This window comes from Pteropus medius, unplaced genomic scaffold (genome assembly GCF_902729225.1).
Source record: "Pteropus medius unplaced genomic scaffold, Ma_sr-lr_union100, whole genome shotgun sequence".
NCBI lineage: Eukaryota > Metazoa > Chordata > Mammalia > Chiroptera > Pteropodidae > Pteropus > Pteropus medius.
In genome coordinates, this window is record NW_024344378.1 from 21085197 (window position 1) to 21105058 (window position 19862).

A 19862-nucleotide genomic window follows, 5' to 3' on the forward strand; every position below is an offset into this window, starting at 1 on the left:
TCATGAGAAAAGATGGCCAAAAGATGCCAACCCTGATATGTTAGAGATGTTTTTAAATTAGTAAAGATATCAAAGCAGCTATCTAACCAAGAAATAAGATCCGTCTTACAATGAATGGAAAGGCAGAAAGGCTCAGCAAAAATATAGAATATAAAAAGAAATGGAAATTTTAAAACTGAAAAATGCAATGCTGAAATTGAAAAAGGTAAATCTTTACCCTTATGTGGACTGCAGATAGAAGATATAAAAGATCTTTTTTAAGGAATGGAAATATAACTCATCATACAGACCAAATTTAAGCCATGTGAGAATACACATTCAACTCCACCCCAAAACTGCGAACTCAATAGTGTGAGTTTTTAGGAAGATATCAACACTGCACAGTAAGTGCAATAAAGGAAAAGCCCATAACATAAGTAATTCATCCTGATCATTCCTTTAAATTAAAGTTCTCCTTACTTTAATCCAATAACTTCCTTTACATTTGAATTTGGCAAACTCGGTACAACTCCTAGATGTCTGTATGTTTTCGGAACTAAAAATAGCTAATCAAAGATCCGTTTGGAATCATCATTAAATACTAGGACATATAACACAGTACTTAGCACAAAGTTAAAAACAGATACAAATTTATGACTTCAAGAAGCAGCATTCCAAAACAGACACCAATGCAGAATATGCATATAAACTACATAGCAGAACCAAGAAAATTGTCAGAAAAATTAAAAATCAGATTTATAATGTTATCCTAAGCATCCATTAGAGAGGCTGTCGTGGTTGGCTGGGAGTAAACCAGAGCTCCCTGTAAGGCCCAATACCTTCCTGCTTCCCAGAGATCACTTCTGCCTGAGACTGTGAAAAGAGGAAGTCAAACTCCAGCGGTAAGTCTTTCACTAGATCAGCCAAGATAGCCAACTGTTTCCTGTAAGAAAGAACAAAAATTCCCAAAGTTAATCCTTACACTCTCTTCTCACAAACAGCCTCAACCTGACTTTCTACTCAGCCTTGTTGTGACCTCACTGTTCACCCCATTCCTAGTTGAGCCTGGCTTCTCTTTGGTACCTCCTTTGATTCCAAAGTAAAAGGCAGTATGGTAACAGTAATACTTTTCCTTTATATATTACAATTCAAATAGTGTTTAAAGATGAGACTATAGTTCTATACCTCTCACAGGCTGAGCAGAAATAAGCCACAGGAAATTGAAGCACAATTTTGCAATCTATAATAGATGTAATTACATTATTCCTAACTACTATGAAAGAGAGCTGTTAAATTGAGGAACAAAATCTCATCCTCAGATCTTACACAATACAGAAACAATGCCCCACTTCACTACACAAGAAGCACTGATAGGTCCACGGGTTTTTACATAGTTCTTTACAGAAGCTTACAATAAACTTTTTAATCCCCTTTTCCATATTTTAAGAGTTGAACTTTTTTCCTTATAAAAATCTTATTATTTGAAAACCCCAAATCAGGATCAAAAGCCAAAGGTCATAACAACAACTTGGGAATAACATTTGAAGCTCAGTATCATCTACAGGGTTGTTTTTTCCTCAAAAGTTTTATGTTGTCAGTATTATCAGACAAGAAAAACAAGGAAACAATGCAAGAAGTAATAATATGAATCTAGAGAAAATGCTGGTTAAAAATAAGACCAACTATCTTGGATTTTTAAAATTACTCATTACAAAATATTCCACTGGCTCAGATGGTTGTCAGCATAACTTAGTGAAGAATGTTGTTATCAGTTCAAAGTGAGAATTACACTAACGTAATAATCTTCCAATATAATGTCAAGTATAGTTTCTAAAAAATTCATTGTTATACATATTAAATCAGTGCAATAAGAATTTCACATTAGGAATAAGAGGAGCTATTTTACCCTTTCTATTGGATATGCTTCTTAACTACTCAAAGAAGAGAGCTTGCTGGTTTTAGTGATGATATGGCAGAATGGGCACCAACATACGTTGCTGTTTGGAATGTAAATTACCGGTACAGCCTTTCCAAAGGGCAATCCAGGACCGTGTACCAAAATTTTTAATGTGCTTACCCTTCATCATGGCTATTACACCTTTAGAAATCTATTGCAAGGAAATCATCAAATAAAAATACAAAGAGGAAAAATACTGCAGCATTATTTATAACAATGAAAAACTGGAAATAACCTAAATTGTACATCAATAGGAACTGATTAACTAATTTATAGTACATCCATATGATGTAATACTGTACAGATGTTAAAGGAAATGAGGTCAATTTATATCTACATGTATTGACATGAAAAGTTGTCCAATATATTTTGAGTTCTAATAGGTTAAAAACAATGAACAATGTACAATATGATCCCAACTTTTGTTAATCAATAAAGCAAAACACTCTTCATATACTGCACAGAATAGAATATAAGTTTCATTTTCTCAAATTCAATACTATTTATTTTTTAAAAACTTTTAATGGCAAAACCTTGATAACCATTAACGCTGGTTGGTGGGTAAATGGGTAAATGGGGATTCATTACACTGTTCTCTCTACTTTTATATACATTTGAAATTTCTCGCAATTGTTTTTTTTTTTAAATATCACCTGTATTACCTTTGTAAGCTTTAAAGATTTTCCATTAAAAAATAAAAAGGAGGTAGAATAAATTTCATTATTCTAGACCTATGGAAAAAAACCTAATGCCAAGAAATTAAAAATACAGCCCATGTGATTCAAAGCTATTATGAATATTGTTCACAAATGCTAATAAATTAACAAAGCATTAACTACAAAACAGGTTCTTAACAGCGATAGTTACACTTATATCAACGCCTATAGCTGCCTTACAGGTAGCAACGATTTCATAAGCCCAGGATAGAGTTAGGCATTATTAAGAAAGGTGAAACAACTTAAAAGAAAAGGCAAATTCTTTAACAATTCTTAGGATAAAATAAATATTAATATTCAGAGCTTCCACGATGACATCGAACATTTTAGACAAACAGGTGGAGCTACATAATGGGTTTTGTTTGGGCAGAAACTTCTTTGACAAACAGAGGCAATGCTGAGCAGTGCCAGGAGATGAGGCAATCCATTCCTCTGCTACAGACACACAAAACGTGGCCAAACCATCGCCCTGCTGTTGACTCTGAGTTTTGACCTCTGAGTCAGCTTTTTCTCTGGCCCTCCTCCTCCTCTCCTTGGTTATGAGACCTAAGGCTAGTCACAGACTTGTGATGTGGCAACACCTATGTCAGCTCTACTCTTCTCAGGGTTTCTAAAATTTTGAACAATGTGAATATTACATCAAAATAAAAATTCTGAACTGCATGCACAGTATGATTACGACTTTGTAGAAGTTACATACAGATACACAGAGAGAAGAGAACAAGACAAAATGAAATAGTTTTGATAGGGTAGTAGGATTATGACCGTTTTTTGTTTGGGGTTTTTTTTTTTTACTTTACTATTTCTTTTAATGATGTAAGGTAGCATCATTATAATATTTTAAAGTTTGGTTTTAAAAAATAAGTAAAAACAAAACAAAAAATTTTTAAAGACCAAGATATATGGGAAATAAAAAGAAAGAAAGCCTCTCATGTTGACAAATGGCTATATAAAATAATCTGCTTCTCAACAGTAAACCAGAAGTGTGTCTAAATAGAAGAAGCCACTGAAAAGAAGCACTGACATATGTTTTGTGGTCTGGCATAAGCAGCATGGTGCCCTACATCTATGGCTGAGGTTTTTGTTGTTGTTGGCCAAGTATACAAAATAAAACTTTGTGGAAAAAAGGAACTGCTATTTACCAAGCAAAAATATTTAAGCTAATAAAAAATACTTGATGCCTATGAGACTGAACATTCCAGAAGGATGGATTCTCAAGTTAAGGGAGCTCACTCTCATCCCATGTCCATAATAAGTGTGGAGGGGACAGGGAGGTGGTCGATGAGGAGAAATCAGAAACAAGGAGGCATCTGACCTAAGTATGGCTGCTACCTTTTCCTCTTCCCCCATTTCTCCTCCTTCTTCCTCCATCAAGGGAAGAGGAGCAAGATGCCAGGCTAAACTACCAAGATCAAGTGGAAATGACTTGACTGACTACGGTTGAAAAAACTGGTCTAAAGCACTGGAGCCTTAGCTTTGCAAGTTGCACTAACTATCACCAGGAAGCCAGGCAGATTTACAGAGAAAGCAGCATTTCTTACCCCCGGGTACTCAGTCCCTCAGGTGACCCTCCTACTACCCTTTTGTCATTATGCTCCCCCTCTAGGTGCCTCATGATCCATATTTAACACCATCACCACTGCTCCTAACTCTCAATCAAAACTAAGAATCATTATGGCCATCTCGGAGAGATATGGACCCCAAAGAAGCAAATGACATGAAGATATGAACAACTGATTGTGCAATACTGGATACAAGGATGGCTCTGCTCTATTTTTGAGCAGGAGGTCTTTTAGTGCCACCTGTCAATTCTGTGTGGTATACCCACATTCCACTTTCAACCAGGGAACAACAGAAAACAATGAATGGAATCGGCCTTTCTACTCCTGTGCCACCCATTTTCCCACGTTTCTCTGACCCTGCATCTCACCGCTCAGGAAGAAGCCTCATGCCCGCTGTGCACAAGATGTAAAGCGGGGTCTCCTTGTGCTTCTTCACAGGCACATGAGCAGCAGCAAAACTCAGCAGAGGACGAAGATAATCGCTGGCATGTTCTGGAGTGTCTGCCATTGCAGAGATTCCTTAAGTAAGATAAAATACTTTCTTTAGAAAGCAGATCACTCTGACTCAGAAGACTAATAACCCATAAGGTTCCACTTAAGGTTCTAAACACTCGTTTATTTGAGGGTAGGAAGGGGGCCAATAAATGAGATAACCCTCCCATTATCCAGAATTGCAAGAGAAAAGGTTAGTTTGCTTTCTCCCCCTTCTCTTCTCTCCTCCCTCATGCCTGTAGCAGATAAAAGAGACTAAAAATGAAATATATTCCAGTTAGTACCTGGCTTGATTTTTTTAACCACCGGTTGGCTATTTCGGTCTCTCATCTGTTTGATATCCAGCAAGTCATGGGGGTTCCCATTATGTCTTGGCCAAAAATAAACAAAAATCCGGGAGCCACTGCTGCCACAGTCCACGACAAGTCCATAATTTAGATTTGGGTCTTCGGTGTCAGTCGCTTCAAGCTCCCCTACTCGAGCCAAATACCTAAGTTGGGCAAAAAGAGAATTTGGTGTTAAGGAGCCAGTTCCACAAAAGGCACCACCATTTAATTAATTTGTTCATGGGTCTCCATTAAGTGTCTACGTGTGCCAGGCACATGGGACTACATGTCCTAACAAAGGAATGAAATGGTACGTACTGATGTACCTGAGGCAACTACTGGTCTGTCTGCCTAGAGGCCATTGAAGTTAGATAATTAAAAGACTCCTCCGTGTTTGTGGCAGTTCTGATACTGGCTGGGGTAACAAATATTTTACCAAACATTACAGAGCTTCTAAGCTTATGTAAATAATTGGTTTTTGTTGTTATAAGCCACAAACTTCTGGGGCGGTTTATTATGCACACTAAATAACTGAAACACACCTAATAATTTTTTATCTATCTATATATCCTTTCTATATACAAACATAAAGAATATTACAGAATGATTATCACTTAACGTGTGTTCCTGGGTAGTGATGTTTCTATGGGGCTTTTTGCTTGGCACTTTATGTTGCTGGAATTATAATAATAAAAATTTTATTTCATAAAAACAATATTCTTTTCTACTATCTTTTAAAAATTTTGTAGCTATAAAAAGAATGTTCATAAAATATGTATAGTGTAGTAAATAATAAAAAAACGCCTCTGTACCGAATATCCAGTTTTGAAAATAAAACATTACACTGTTAAAACAAACGAACAAAAAAGGTTTCTAGGCCCTAAGACAGCACTTTGTGTTGAGATTTTCTCAGATTCTCATTCCAAGATAGCTGACTGATAGCGGGAAGATGAAATAAGTAAAGATGTTACCATTAAACACCAAAGTTTGAGAGGTTTGCATCTCAGTTCTAGGACTTTCTATGCTGTGTGACCTCAGCAACTTACTTCTCTCAGTTTCCTCATCTGTAAAATAAGGACAGTGGAGTGTCTACCCTCAGAGACAATGCACGGCTCGCAGTCAGCACAGTGCCATGCTGCTGCCACCACTGCTCTTGTTACATGAGGATTATTGGGAGAGCAAATAGTAGAAGACCTATGGAGAAAAGGGCAGAAAAGTCCAGAAAGAAAAGAAAGCTAAGAGTGGATAAATGCTTCTGGGCACTTAGCCTTCCATTACTATTACAGTTCCCTGAAAGCCTGAGGGTCTGAAAAGTAAAAATATTACTGACTCCTCTTCAAAGGCTTCACTTGAAGAGAAGACCAGTGAGAACGGCTTTTAGCTTATTACACAGGGAAAGAGAGTTCTTTCTTGGTGCTGAGAATACTGTGTGGTAGGCAGATTAAAATTTTGTCTTCCAAATTCTTTTAAATTTGAATAAGTATTGCCATAGGTTGAGTTACTAACTGAATAAATGCCCTGAAAGCAATGCTGTGGATGTTTTCAAACATAATAAATTCCCTCCCTTCTAAGGTATCTGTCCTATTCATCCACATTGTTTTTAGACCTGACTCCTAGATCCCCGAGACCCTTACACAGAACTCTTCAGATCTAGGTTTTGTGAAGCCTGAAGCTAATTGGAGGTAGGAGGTTTAAAAAAGATTCAACATTACGAATACAAAAAGGGCCCATGTAAATGAATGGCCTTGAAGTGCAGTTAGCATTCATTAGCTTCATAGTAAAACCACATCTGATCAGAACACTAAGCCATGTGTCCTGCCCCTCAGAACAGTCTAGCCTGTTTGCTGGTAATTTCACATTGCTATACAGACCACAAAGTTCCTTACTTTGAACAGTAAAGCAAATTTGTAAAAAAAGACATATAGAAACCATTCTAAAATCAAAAAGTGGAGTTGAGTATCTTTTCTACTCTACAATGCATAATGCATGTTTTTAAAAAAGAGAAGACATATATTTGAGCTGCAATATAATGCTGTACATTATTGCATACGATAGGGTCAGGTAGTACTTTTTTTCTGGATTTGAGATGAGAGTGAGTTACAGGAAATGAAACAGGTGGTAAAAATCTGCTACAGACTAGAAAGTTCACAGTCCTAAAGATTCCATTTCACCACATTCTTTCCCATGCTAATCAAATTACTGGGCTGAACTGGGCTCACAATCCACCAACCAACTCATAACAGCTCACCTCTATCACATGAAAATTGGGCAGACATCTGGGTTCTTTACAGAATACTTGCTAATACCTCACAAGATACCACAGATAGAAAAGAAAGAGGCAAGATAATCCATCGTCAGCCCAAAGTGACTTTTCATTTGTCATCACAGCAACCTGTACATCAGTGCTTCACAGATCTTTCTCCGCTTTTCTTCCCTGAAAACCACCCCTTCTTCTCTCAGACAAGATTCTGGATCCCATCCCCTCCTGCTTAATAACTTTTCTCTAGTACATTGGTTCTCAAACTTTTGGGGCTCAGGACCCCTTCATATTCTTAAAAATTATCTTTAAAAAAAGAGCTTTTGTGTACATGGGTTACATCTGTGTATATTTACCATATTAGAAAATAAAACAAAAAATTTTTAAATATTTATTAATTTAGATACAACAATAATAAACTTATTACATACTAACATACTTTATGAAAGAACTGTATTTTCTAAAACAAAAAAGAGTGGTGTTGTTTTATAATTTTGCAAATCTCTTTAGTGTCTGGATTAATAGAAGACAGCTAGATTCTCATATTTGTTGTTAGAAAAGGGAAGGGTATTTCAATAGCCTTTTTAGATCATTGTGGATACTCTCCCTTGACACTACACTAAAATTCAACAAGTGTAGCTTCATAAAGGTTAGTTGCAGTGTGGAATTTAAAATCCAGTCTAAGAATTTTTCGTACTCTGTTATAATGTCAAAATTCATTGGTCTATTTTGCACTTTGAATGGCTTTTACCCATGCGGGATTTTGTAACATCATATACTGGAAAATATTGGTTCACTGAACTATACAAATCTTCTTAATGTTCACACATTATACAACATTTAAAAAAACACATTCATTAACATCGCTACCAATCTTATCATAAAAGTATTTTAGGTATTGGGAAGCTATCAAATTCACAGTGGCAGATACAAAATTTTCCAAACTTCTGATTTTCACTCGAAAGCTCAGATCTTACCACTGGCAATAAATACTGACGGTTGTTTTCCTGAAAGTGACAGGCTTTTTACTTCGTTCATTTGCAAGAAAACGTCTATGAAATACCCAAGCCTGAAAACCATAGTTTTTCTGGCATTCATTCTTTCACGTAAAAATAGCATTCCATGACAAAAGCAGCTAGGTTCAGCTCGTAACTCAAACTGGTTAAGGGGTTTTCCTCAAGACCATTTCAGTATGTGACAGAAATACTTAATACCTATTTCCCATTTTGTCACACAAAATATTAAAAAGATAGTCTTAAGTAGAACTAGACCTTTTCCCCATTGCAACTGTGTGACAATGAAGACTACAATAACTACTAGTACAGCTTGGTACCTCTATCTTGATTTGTGCTAGCACACTGCAGTTCCACCTTCCATTGCTTTTGCATCATCATCAGTGTCAATGTAAACTTAGTGAAAATGCCAAGTAACGTCACAATAGCCGAGTGGTAGAAACAACTCAAAAGACTGGATAAACAAAATGTGGTGTATATATATGTATATATCTATATATGTATATATATGTATATATCTATATATGTGTATATATGTATATATCTATATATATATGTATATATATAGAGAGAGAGAGATACATATATATACAATGGAATATTATTCAGCCTTTAAAAAGAAGGAAATTCTGTCATGTGTTACAACATGCATGAACCTTGAGGACTTTATGCTAGGGGAATAAGCCAGTCACAAAAACAAATACTGTATGATTCCACTTTTATGAGGTATGTAATGTAGTCAAATTCATAGAAACAGAAAACAGTGGTTACCAGGGTCTGGGTGGGAGGAGAAAAGGGGGAGTGTTATTTAATGGGCACAGAGTTTCAGATTTGCAAGACGAAAAGGTTCTGGAGACTGCTTGCATAACAATGTGAAAATACTTAACATTGCTAAACTGTACATTTAAAAATGGTTAAGATGGTAAATTTTATATGTTAATACAATTTTAGAAGGGCAAATAATATCTTAGTATTATTTTAGCCTCACACACCCACTGAAAGGTCTCAGGAACTCCAAAAAGTCAGTAAACACTTTGAGAACCAATGCTCTATTGTGACCTTCTTTTTCTATCTTAACAATCTGTTTCTCTACCTATTCTTTCTCCTTTCCCTTCTTTGACATGGCTTCCCAGTTCTTAAGAAGCCTCACTCCACAGTGCTGACTCTTGTGATACCCACGATTACCTGAAAAGGCCTCCTTCTACTGTAAAATGCGGAGTGTCATTATTCCCTTTAAGCAATGTGCTTCTATTTCAGCATGAGCCCCTAAGACTTCGTTCACATTTCTTTGCTCTGCCTCTCCATTTAGATGATCAGTTTCTCGAGAGCAGGTACCTTATCTGCAGTACTTCGAAATTGTCACAGTGTTCCTCACGTTTCTCTGATATGTATTAATCAATACTGATTGGTCTGGTCCTAGAACTCACAACATGGGGCTGTTGATTTTTTGCTAACTCCTCTATAGCTATACCAAAATCAACTGGTCTCCTTAGAAAGTTTCAATAGCTTTCCAAAGCATCCTGTCATCCTCTTCAGTTCCTGTCAAGATAAACAACTTTACAGCTCTAATTTGGGTACAATTCAATTCTTCTTTCTCTTCCTTTAGAAGTCTCTATGTATGCGTTGGCAGAAAAAAATGTCAGCTGGCATTAGAACACAAGGGAGAAAGAGAGGATCAGACAGCATTTGTTATACTTCTCATTTGAGTCTTTGATCAATACTACAGGCAGCAGAAAGTCTCCATTTTTCTTATCTTGCATGCAAGTGAGTAACTAAAGAACAATTTTCCCCTCTGCAAAGCAATAAAATCACCTCTTTCTGGAACTCTGACATCTTGTGACCTAATCAGGCTTCTTACACTGTTCAATCACCTGAGGTCTTCCTTGGGCTAGGCTTCTAACAAGGATGGATCACTGGTCCTTCTTGGATGTTTTCATTTGTGATCTGCAGTCCTGGCCTTAGCCATCATGGTCAATTACTTGCATGGCTAGACCTTCATGATTTGCTGATGCTGCACTACATCAATCCCTAAAGCCCGAGAGAAAAGTTCTTAAGCTTTGGAAACCCTCACATTCACCTTCCCATGAGAGATCTGATTCAACATCACACATACTTACTCTGCCGCCGCCGCCTCCCCAACACACACACCCTCTCTATTTGAGAAACATAATTTCCCTCTGGTCACTGCTGAATCAATGAAAACGAAGTTGCCACATATACATCACCCAAGATAGAATTAGAAGACAATGGCTTTTCACTGCCATTATTCTGAAAATATTAACAGCATTAGACCAGTAACTGACCAAACATTACCTAGCTTACAAAATCAAAACTAATTATACCACTTCTAGAGTTCAAAGAGAACTCAGTAATGCGCCAAAAGTCAATTAAAGTGGCCCCCATCAGCATGAGGCTACCAGCTCTTTGCTGAATGTCATCATACTCTTCAACTTTGTACAAGGCTCAGAACCAAATGTAATGACATTATAGCCAAAGTATCTATGCATGACTGATGACAGTAATAAATGCCCAGAAAAGCATCTTGTAAGGTACTGCTTATCTCCTAACAAGATTAAACACAGCAGTCGGGAATATTTATAAGTTAAGGCTCTGGCTATAATCACCACTAAGGAGAAGTAAGTAAATAAATAAATAACTGTGAATAAATGCAAATAAATGCCTTCAATTGTACTGCATATCCTAAAGTTAATAATTTTTTTCTAACCAAAAGTAATGCCTCTTTTTGACTTGCTTTAAACAGAACTGAAACTTCTAAGGAAGGCCAGGACTAGCCTACATGTGGCCAGTGAGTACTTGAAATGTGACTAGTGTAAAATTTTTTATTTTAGTTAATTTTAATTTATTTAAAAAAGCTATTTGTGTGTAGTGGCTACTCTATTGGATACCACAGTGTAGACTCTCAATATTTTTTGTATAATAAGTGAATGAGTGAATGAATAAATGAATATAAAATACATTAAGTCGGAAGTTGTTGGAACTCACCTTATAATATATGGCACATACCGGAAAAAAAGTTGATGAAAACACACATCTAACAAAAATTATTCTTAAAAACATCTATGCAAATGTCTAACCACTATGCTGTACACTTGAAACTAATGCAAAATAATACTGAATGTCAACTCTAATTGAAAAATAAAAATAAAAGAAACAGCTATGCTGGGTATGGTGATGGGGGGTGGCAGGGGGTATAAGGGAAATCTCTGTACTTTTTGCTCAATTTAGCTGTGAACCTAAAACTGTTCTAAAAAATAACGTGTTGTTTTTTTTTTTTTTGAAATAGCTCTGGATTCTATCCTTACTAACATCCCGTCACTCTTTAAATTTACCTTTTCTTAAATTCTAGTTCTAATGCAAACCTCCTGCTTTCTTTTTCTAGAAGCAATGTGGGTACATGCTCATAGTAAAGGAAAAAAAAATACAACTCCAGTTTTGAAAATACTGAGGAGGAAAAACCCTCGCCAAGGCTTCTGAAGCTCTGGGTCATAGCACATCAGAAGTGATATGCTAAGTCCCACAAATGCCCGAAAAAATTTCAAATTAAAAATTTTTTCAATATAAAAATAACTAAATCATTTTTAAACAGCTGCTTCTGTACATATTAAAACACAAAGATGCAATGTGCAAGAGAGATTATAATTTCTAACTCAAGCAATGCCTCATTTATCAAGACCATAGAATAAATTTGGTATTCTTATGAATATATTTTCCTGATCAAGGGTTTCCAAACTTGCTTTCATGAAGACAGCTGTAGTCAGTGTGCTCCTGGCAACACAGTACAGCAAGTCCTCACCGTCATCGAGAGGTTCTTGGAAACCGACTTTAAGCAAAACAATATATAACAAACCATATGCTAATGGATATAAACAAGAGTTAAGCTCCTATGGCATGTATCTAATCACCAAATTTCTAAATAAAGACCTTCCTCCCCAAAACTTCTAATATTAAACATTGAAATAAATGTGAGCTATACATACATTTAAGAAAGACTAATAAAAACAAGTAAGATAATTATTCCCAATCCTAAGTGGTCAGTGCCCATCTTGGCAGCTCAGGGCATAAGGTGGGAACCTACCTGGGACAGGACACTCTTCCATTGAGAGTTCATTTGCACACAACACACACACACACACACTCACTTACTCACTCACTCACTCACTCACTTACCCAAACGGACCATTTAGACATGCCAGTTCACCTCATATGAACATCTCTGGGATGTAGGAGGAAACCAGAGTACCCCGAGAAAACCCACACAGACATGGGGAAGACGTGCAAATTACACACAGACAGTGGCCCCAACTGGGAATCATTTTTTTTTTTTCTCATCGATGTTGAACAAAATAATGTTATTCGCAGACCTGCGGTATACCCTTTGTGGAACATCGAAAAATACTGATATAACTTCATTGTGTAAATTACTTCATTGTGTAAATTAGGAATTGTATGTATATAATATAACAATCATAACCACAAGCAGTAACTTAAATTTTTTTTAAGCTGTTGGACTAAAGTGATAGGTGTTTCCATCAATTCTTAATTATTTGCTTAAAAATTCCTAGTTATTTGCTTAATGGTTTTAACATATGCTAGTGGTCACCCGTGCTTAATCAGTAGCTGCCACAAAAAAAAGGAATTCTGGAAAGAAAATTTTACATGGAAATAATGCTGCCTATTATCTTCAGTATATACTTGCAGGGCAAAAAAAAGGGAATTAGAGAACAGATAAATCAAGATTATTCAAATAATAGTAAAACTAACAACCACAATGCAGTGGGCAGTCCTACATGCTTTTCTTTTTGAATCCAAAGGACAAGACTACCTCCACTTTATACATAAAGGAAATGAGATTCCTGAATACAACACCTGCCCAAGACACCCAACTAGCAAATAATGGACCAATTAGCTCTAAAATCAATCCTCTTTTCTCTATAAAATAATACCTCCTCTCAAATATAACTAAACCTAAGAGCAATGGTTTTCTACTCAGGCTGCATATTAGAGACATCTTGAGAAAAGGTCCAATTATTTGCATTTTTTTAAAGGTCCCTAAGTGATTCATATACACAAAAGTTGAAAACCACCGATTTCAGGTCATCATTAACATACATTATTAAACTGTGTAGTACGTTTTAATAAAATGTAGAGAACTGGTTGCCACTATAGAAATGGTCTGTAGAAATTTTGAGTAAGTCTACATTTAACCAATTTCTCTCTCTTCCTCTCTGTCAAGATGCCCGATATTATTAATTATCGTCATCAGTGTGCCCACATGACCACACACACTCCTTACTACCATCGTTCTAATTTACGGTTATCTGCTGTGTTCTGAGACAAGGGAGAACAGTGTGTAAAATAAAAGCAAACAGGTTCTACGTGAGAGCTTATCTTATCAGTAAAGTACAGAAGTTTTCAGTACATGAACTTAGTGATATCAACTTTGGTTACTCATGGGCCTCTTCTGATTAACTGCTGATTCTTAACTTTGTTCCAGATTCTTGGCAGTGTACAGTTCCTGATTCTCTATTCCTGATTCTGCAGAGCTACATAAACTATTATCTCACTGGAAAATAACTGTTCCTTGACATCTGTCTCCCTAACTAGATTATGAACTCCATGAGTTCAGGGGCCACGTTTTATTCATCTTTGTACCCCAATGTCTAGCAGTGTACACAGCAAGCTCTCAGCAAATGTTTGCTTCCTGAATGACTCATGGAAGGCTGCCAAGAGTAGTTTAATGATATATGGCAATTTTTGGCACTATGCACATAACTTTTTATTTAGGAACAAGAGGCTTTAGGCTACATGGCTGCTGGCTGCTCAGCCAAAGCATTAAAGTGTGGTTGAGACTTTGGCTAAGGTCACCGCAATGGCATAGTCTGTGTGTTCCCTAGCACTGCATCTAACTTGTTTCAATTAATTCAACTTAACGAGTTTTTATTGGATCTGGCCACTTAGGGTTGCAGACAAGAACTATTGGATCACTCTACCCTCTACATATCCCTTAAATGCGTTTACTTCTCTCCATCGTCATTGCTGTCACCCAAGGTCAGGTTACCATCCTCTCTCTATTGGAGTATTCCAATCCATCTCCCTGCTTTCATTTTTATTCCCCTGCAATTCATTCTCTACAATGTCACCAAGATAAGCTTTCTTTAAAAAGCAATTCAGATCATACCATTTTTCAAAGCTTTCCCTCTGCCCTTCGGATAATGTCTAAACCCCCTTAAACGGCTTAACAGGCCCAGCCTGATCTACCTCTCCAGTTACATGGCTCACTACTAATTCCCTAATAGTCTTCATTCTAGCCATATTAACCTACATAGAATTCCATAATTAGATAGCATGGTATCTTCCAGTGGGAAACTGTGTTCAGGTCTGTCAAGAAAATCCCAATAAGCATTAAGAAAATTCAAATTACAGATTTAGTTTCCCAAAGCTAACAAGCTTCTTAAGGCCAATTGTTGACAACTGTAGTCATCTAAATATATGTTTCCTCTTCTGAAAAGGAAAAGTCAAAAATACAACAGCACTGCTAGAGGAGTAAAGGTTGAAAACATAAAATTCTTAAGAAAAAGTACCAAAGTTTCCATGTCCTCGTGCCTATTATCACCTGGCACATAGTGGCTGCTCAAGAAACATTTGTCAAATGAATGGAAAAATGAAGGACCAAAGTGAATAGAAAATGAAAAATCTGGGGACAGAACAACTCAAATATTTAAGGGAGTAGGCATGTCTCAGTTTTGACTGAAAAAAATTCAAGGAAAGGGTTACAGGAGGTTTCTGGGAAGGGTACTCTTCCTTCTTATAAGAGAGCACGGAAGGCCTGTTTCTCTCCTACAGGACATGAATGAGGACACATGTAGCCCCTGTTGCTATTGGCTGCTATTTTGCAATCATTAAGCAAGCTGACACTGGACGAGAGAGAGAGACACCCATACTGCCAGCCACTGTTGAACTTGTGGTCCCTCTATCTCTGGAATTCTAGTTATGTGAGCCAATAAACTTGTATTATTTCAATCAGTTTGACTGTTACTTGTAGCCCAAAGCCTCCTAACTGATATAAATGTGAGAATAGAAAGAAAATCATATTGAAGATGATGAACATAACATGTCATCATTTCATTTTATAGCCTAATCAGAAAATAATCTAAAAAAAAATAGCAAACAGAATCACCGTTATAAAGGAATGCAGATCTTCTATGTAACTGGTAAGGCTTTAAAACTATATCAAATAATTCAAATGTATTTTCTGTGAAAAAAGTATTTCTTCAGCTCTCACTGGATGGAATTAACAGTGGATTAGATCCTATAGAAGAAAATACTAATGAACTAGAAGGCAAAGCAATATAAAATATCTAGAAAGAAACACAGAGTGAAAAAAGACTGAAAAAAATGAATAGAGCATTAGTAAGCTGTGGAAATACTTCACATGGCTCAAAACATCTTTGGCTTGGAGATGCCAAAGATGATATGGGAGAGGACAGAAAAAATATTTGAAGAAATAACGCACAAAAATATTCTAGATTTGATCAAAAACTATAAATCCACAGATCTAATAGTCAACAAAGCACAAGCACAAGAATCATGAAGAAAACTATAGCAACAAACAACATAATCAAATTGTTTAAAACAGTGATAAAGAGAAAATCTTAAAAGTAGCCAGAGGAAAAAGACACATTATGTACAGAGAGAACAAAGATAAAAAATGACAGCAGACTTCTCCTCAGAAAGAATACAAGCAAGAAGACAGTGGAGCATCATCTTTAAAGTAATGAAAGAAAACCGATCAACCTAGAGATCTATACTCAATGAACAGGTCCAGCCTGATATACCTCTCCAGCTATACAGAGAGGAAAGCAAAATAAAGACTTTTTCAGTCATATGAAAGTTAAAAGAATTCACCAACCACAGTCTCACACTACTAGACATGTTAAGCAAAAGGAAAATGATACCAAATGGAACAATGAATCTACACAAAGGAATGAAAAGGCCCAGAAATGGTAAGTATATAAGCCTTTTTTTCTTATTTTAAAAATCTCTTTAAAAAATGATTAAATGTTTAAAGCAAAAATATAAACAATATATGGTGGTGCTTATAACATGTGGAGAAGTAGACAATATCACAAAAGTCAAAGGGAAAGGGAGGAATGAAAATACACTGTTGACAGGTTCTTATATTATGCATGAAGAGGTATGATATTACTTGAAGGTGGGCTGTAAGTTAAAGATGTATGATATAAACCCTAAACCCTAAAGCAAACACTAAAAAAGTAAAGACAGAGTTACACCTAACAAGCCAACAAAGGAAACAAAACAGAATCATAAAAAATGTACTCAATTCGAAAAAAGGAGAAAAAAGAGGAAAAATGAACTAAGAACAGATGTGATAAAACTGCAAGATAGATTTAAACCTAAACATAATTGATAACCACATTAAATGTAATGTAAATGGCTTAAACACCCCAAATAAAAGGCATTCACTGCGAGATAAAAGGCAAGACTCAATGAAATGCTGCCACTCTAAATATAAAGACACAAATAGGCTAAAACTAAAAGGATGAGAAACCATCTTTCATACTAACACTGATCAAAAGAAAGTTTAAGTAGCTACATTAATACAAAACCAGGATATTTCAAAGCAAAGAAGATAATCAAGGATAAAGAGAGTCATTTAATAATGATAAAAGGGTCAATTCATCAATAATATATAACAATCCTAAACATTCGTGCACCCAATTAAGTCAGCCCACCAAAATAAGAAAATAGAAAGATGCCTTTCTTGATTAAAACACAGCAGCATCATTCCTGAATCAAAACTGAACATTGCCAAGTTCTTCTTTATGTAATAAGTGGCATGCAATTTTACTAATAAAAGTGCAGTATTCCCCAAAAGGACCAAAGGTAGTAAGTAACGTGTTAAACATCTTATCAAACTACTTATGATTTCAATGCAAACCTGATCAAAGTGATCTAAAGCTGACTCACCTTTCGTATTGCCTATCTCGTGGTGACGAAACACCCCAATGTCGAAAGTCCGTAATTAACATAAGTAAAAGGAGACAGGATATGAAGAAGAGTCCTAGGAATGCCACTCGCTGACGGGGAAATGGGCTCACTGTGGGCACAGTAAAGTACCACGAGGCTGGGCAGAAGTAGGAAAAACTGATCCTGAAATGAGACAAACATTATTAAGTAAAAAAAGTCTTACTTAATACTGGGTACTAAAAATAGTTTTAAAATTGTGTTAAAGCCCTTATTACTAAAGGCAAAAATTCGTGCCACCAGAAATCTAAATGTTCTTTTAATTTCAATTTTTTTCAAATTTTATATTCTATATGGTTCATGGTGCTTCTACTATATAAATGAGAAGTCTTACCTGATATTTTTCCAAAGTCTACACTATGGGGTGCAATTCAAAGAATTAATCTTATGTTAATGATCACCAGTCCCCCTCCGCAACCTCATAACATTGAAGAATCAGAGTAACTACAACATTACCATGAAGAATGTTGCCAAAAAACTGGATAGTCAGAAAATTTATTCAATTGATTTTTAAAAATATTTTAATAAGTAATATATGCACATGGTAATAAAAAAACAGTAAAAAGATAAAAGTAGGAAGTGAGTCATTTCCCTATATATTATCATATATGATAACAGATCATGTGTGTGTTATCTCCATTCATTTGGTTTTACACGATACTAACCGTTCCGCATCCTTCCCTACTTACTCCCATAATCACAGATCCACAGTAATTTTTTCTTAAAGTTTCAGAGTACTGTAATGTATGGACAAGTGTGTTCAACTGAAGTTCACTTTCTGTATTGATTCAAAAGAGCCTCAGTCAGTTTTCAAAGTTATTTGCGAGATATATACATATATTTATATATACACATATATACAAATATATATATATATATACATATATACAAATACATACACACACATATTTGTTTGTTTAACCTCCTCAAAGGGGCCCTAGGCTCACTCAGATGGATATTTGAAAGAACTTCACAATCTAGCACTTCTCAGAGCTGAGCGAGACAAGTGAGCCTGGGTTGTGGGCTGGAAACTATTGTATCTGCCTTCGAAAGGCTGCAACTTTGATCTTTGCAGTCCATCTGTCCAGAAGCAAAGTCCAGACGCAGCCTTAGAGCAATCCTCACTCGTAACAATCTCCCAGGGCCCTTTAACCTGCCTGCGACCCCAAAAGAGACCCCGGCTGAGGAGAAAGTATACAGCCTTACCTAGCCATGGGTTCCCTTCAGTGGTCTCAACGCCTGTCACCTTCTTTTCCTTTTGCCCTGAGAAGGTGGTCTCCTTGTCCTAGGCATCTCCTAAGCCTGACGCCTAGAAAGAGTTGGATAGGTTTCAGGCTTACCTCCGGCACCGTCCACGAGACCAGACCTCCACGAGAAGGCCACGATGCCTGCCCACTCCTGGGGCTCCCACTCTAGATCCGTCCGCTCTTGTTCCTGGGGCCCAGCAGACTCTACTCCGGCTCCCTGGGAGCTGGGCGTTCTCGAGGGCCAGTGATGCCTTCGAGGAACCGGCAGTCCCCAGGTGGAGGGGTGGGGGTCCCCACTTCCCTTTCTGTCCTCTCGACTCCGCAGCCCTCCAGCACACACACTTACCTGTCGAGCGGCCTGCGGGTGTCCCCTGCACCTCTCGGATTGATCAGGAGCGACTCCCCACCGCCTCTAGCCCAGCCGGAAGGAGGCCTGTGCCGGCGGCGGTGCCACGTCCCCAAGGAAACCGCAGAGAGCCAATGACGGACAGGGGAGAGGGACCAGCCTCCGCCCAGCCGGAGCCCCAGCGAACCAGCTCTGATGGCCTCCCGTCCGTCCGTCAAGCTGTCCAATCCCCAAGAGCGTTCGGCCTCTAATACCCGCCCCAGGATTTAGAACGTGTCCAATCCAGAAGGGCATAGCACCGTGGCTCCGCCTAAAAGGGCCGGCGGTGGACGCACAGGTGAGCGGTGCTTAGTGGCTCTGGGCTATCAGGCTTCTCCTGTCCCCTTGGGGACGCGAGTTCTCCGCCCGCTGCTTTCTCCGCAGCCGCTTCCAGGACAGCTGAGGGTGGGTCTCGGGGTGTCCGCGACACAAGTGAATTCCTTGCCCATAAACTATTAGAGATTTTTGTGTCCACCAACCCTGCCCGCCATTCCAAACTGATGCCCTGGCCTCATTGTCTTGTCCCGTGAGAAAGACATAGAAATTGAGGACACAGATGTCTATACAGAAGCTTTTATATCCATTCATTTAACATTTATTGAATGTCTACTGTGTGCCAGACATTACGAGTGGCTGTGTCCCTCCCCTCCTGAATCTTAACAGTAATACATGTAAAGATAATGTTTCCTTAATATTGTTTTTCGTCTTTGCTTATACCAGCCGTTTCTCTCATTTCCAGGAGGGAGCCACTTGGAGAGGATAAAGTCCAAGTCCTTACAAACGTGGCACATACATGGCCGTCTACAGCCTGCCCGTGCAGCATCTGCCGCTGCTCCTCACCTCCCTAATGCTCCACCAACGC

The 19862-nt window shown here is 37.4% G+C and overlaps 1 protein-coding gene across 2 annotated transcripts in view; it reads right to left on the reverse strand.

Moving 5' to 3' along the window:
- Window positions 1–19120, reverse strand: part of ENTPD7 (ectonucleoside triphosphate diphosphohydrolase 7) — a 39194-nt gene extending 20074 nt beyond the window's left edge. The window contains exons 1-6 of one of the 2 annotated variants that reach the window (XM_039871531.1): window positions 18962–19120; window positions 18575–18677; window positions 17312–17494; window positions 4991–5196; window positions 4583–4733; window positions 819–922 (exon numbers count right to left, since the gene is read on the reverse strand). In XM_039871531.1, coding sequence (XP_039727465.1) covers window positions 819–922; window positions 4583–4733; window positions 4991–5196; window positions 17312–17494; window positions 18575–18582 — 652 coding nt within the window. In that variant the 5' untranslated portion in view covers window positions 18583–18677; window positions 18962–19120. Of the gene's footprint in view, window positions 1–818; window positions 923–4582; window positions 4734–4990; window positions 5197–10114; window positions 10331–17311; window positions 17495–18574; window positions 18678–18961 lie in introns of those variants that run through there. The other variant, XM_039871532.1, reaches the window with a different exon arrangement.
- Between the last annotated feature and the right edge of the window lie 742 nt (window positions 19121–19862).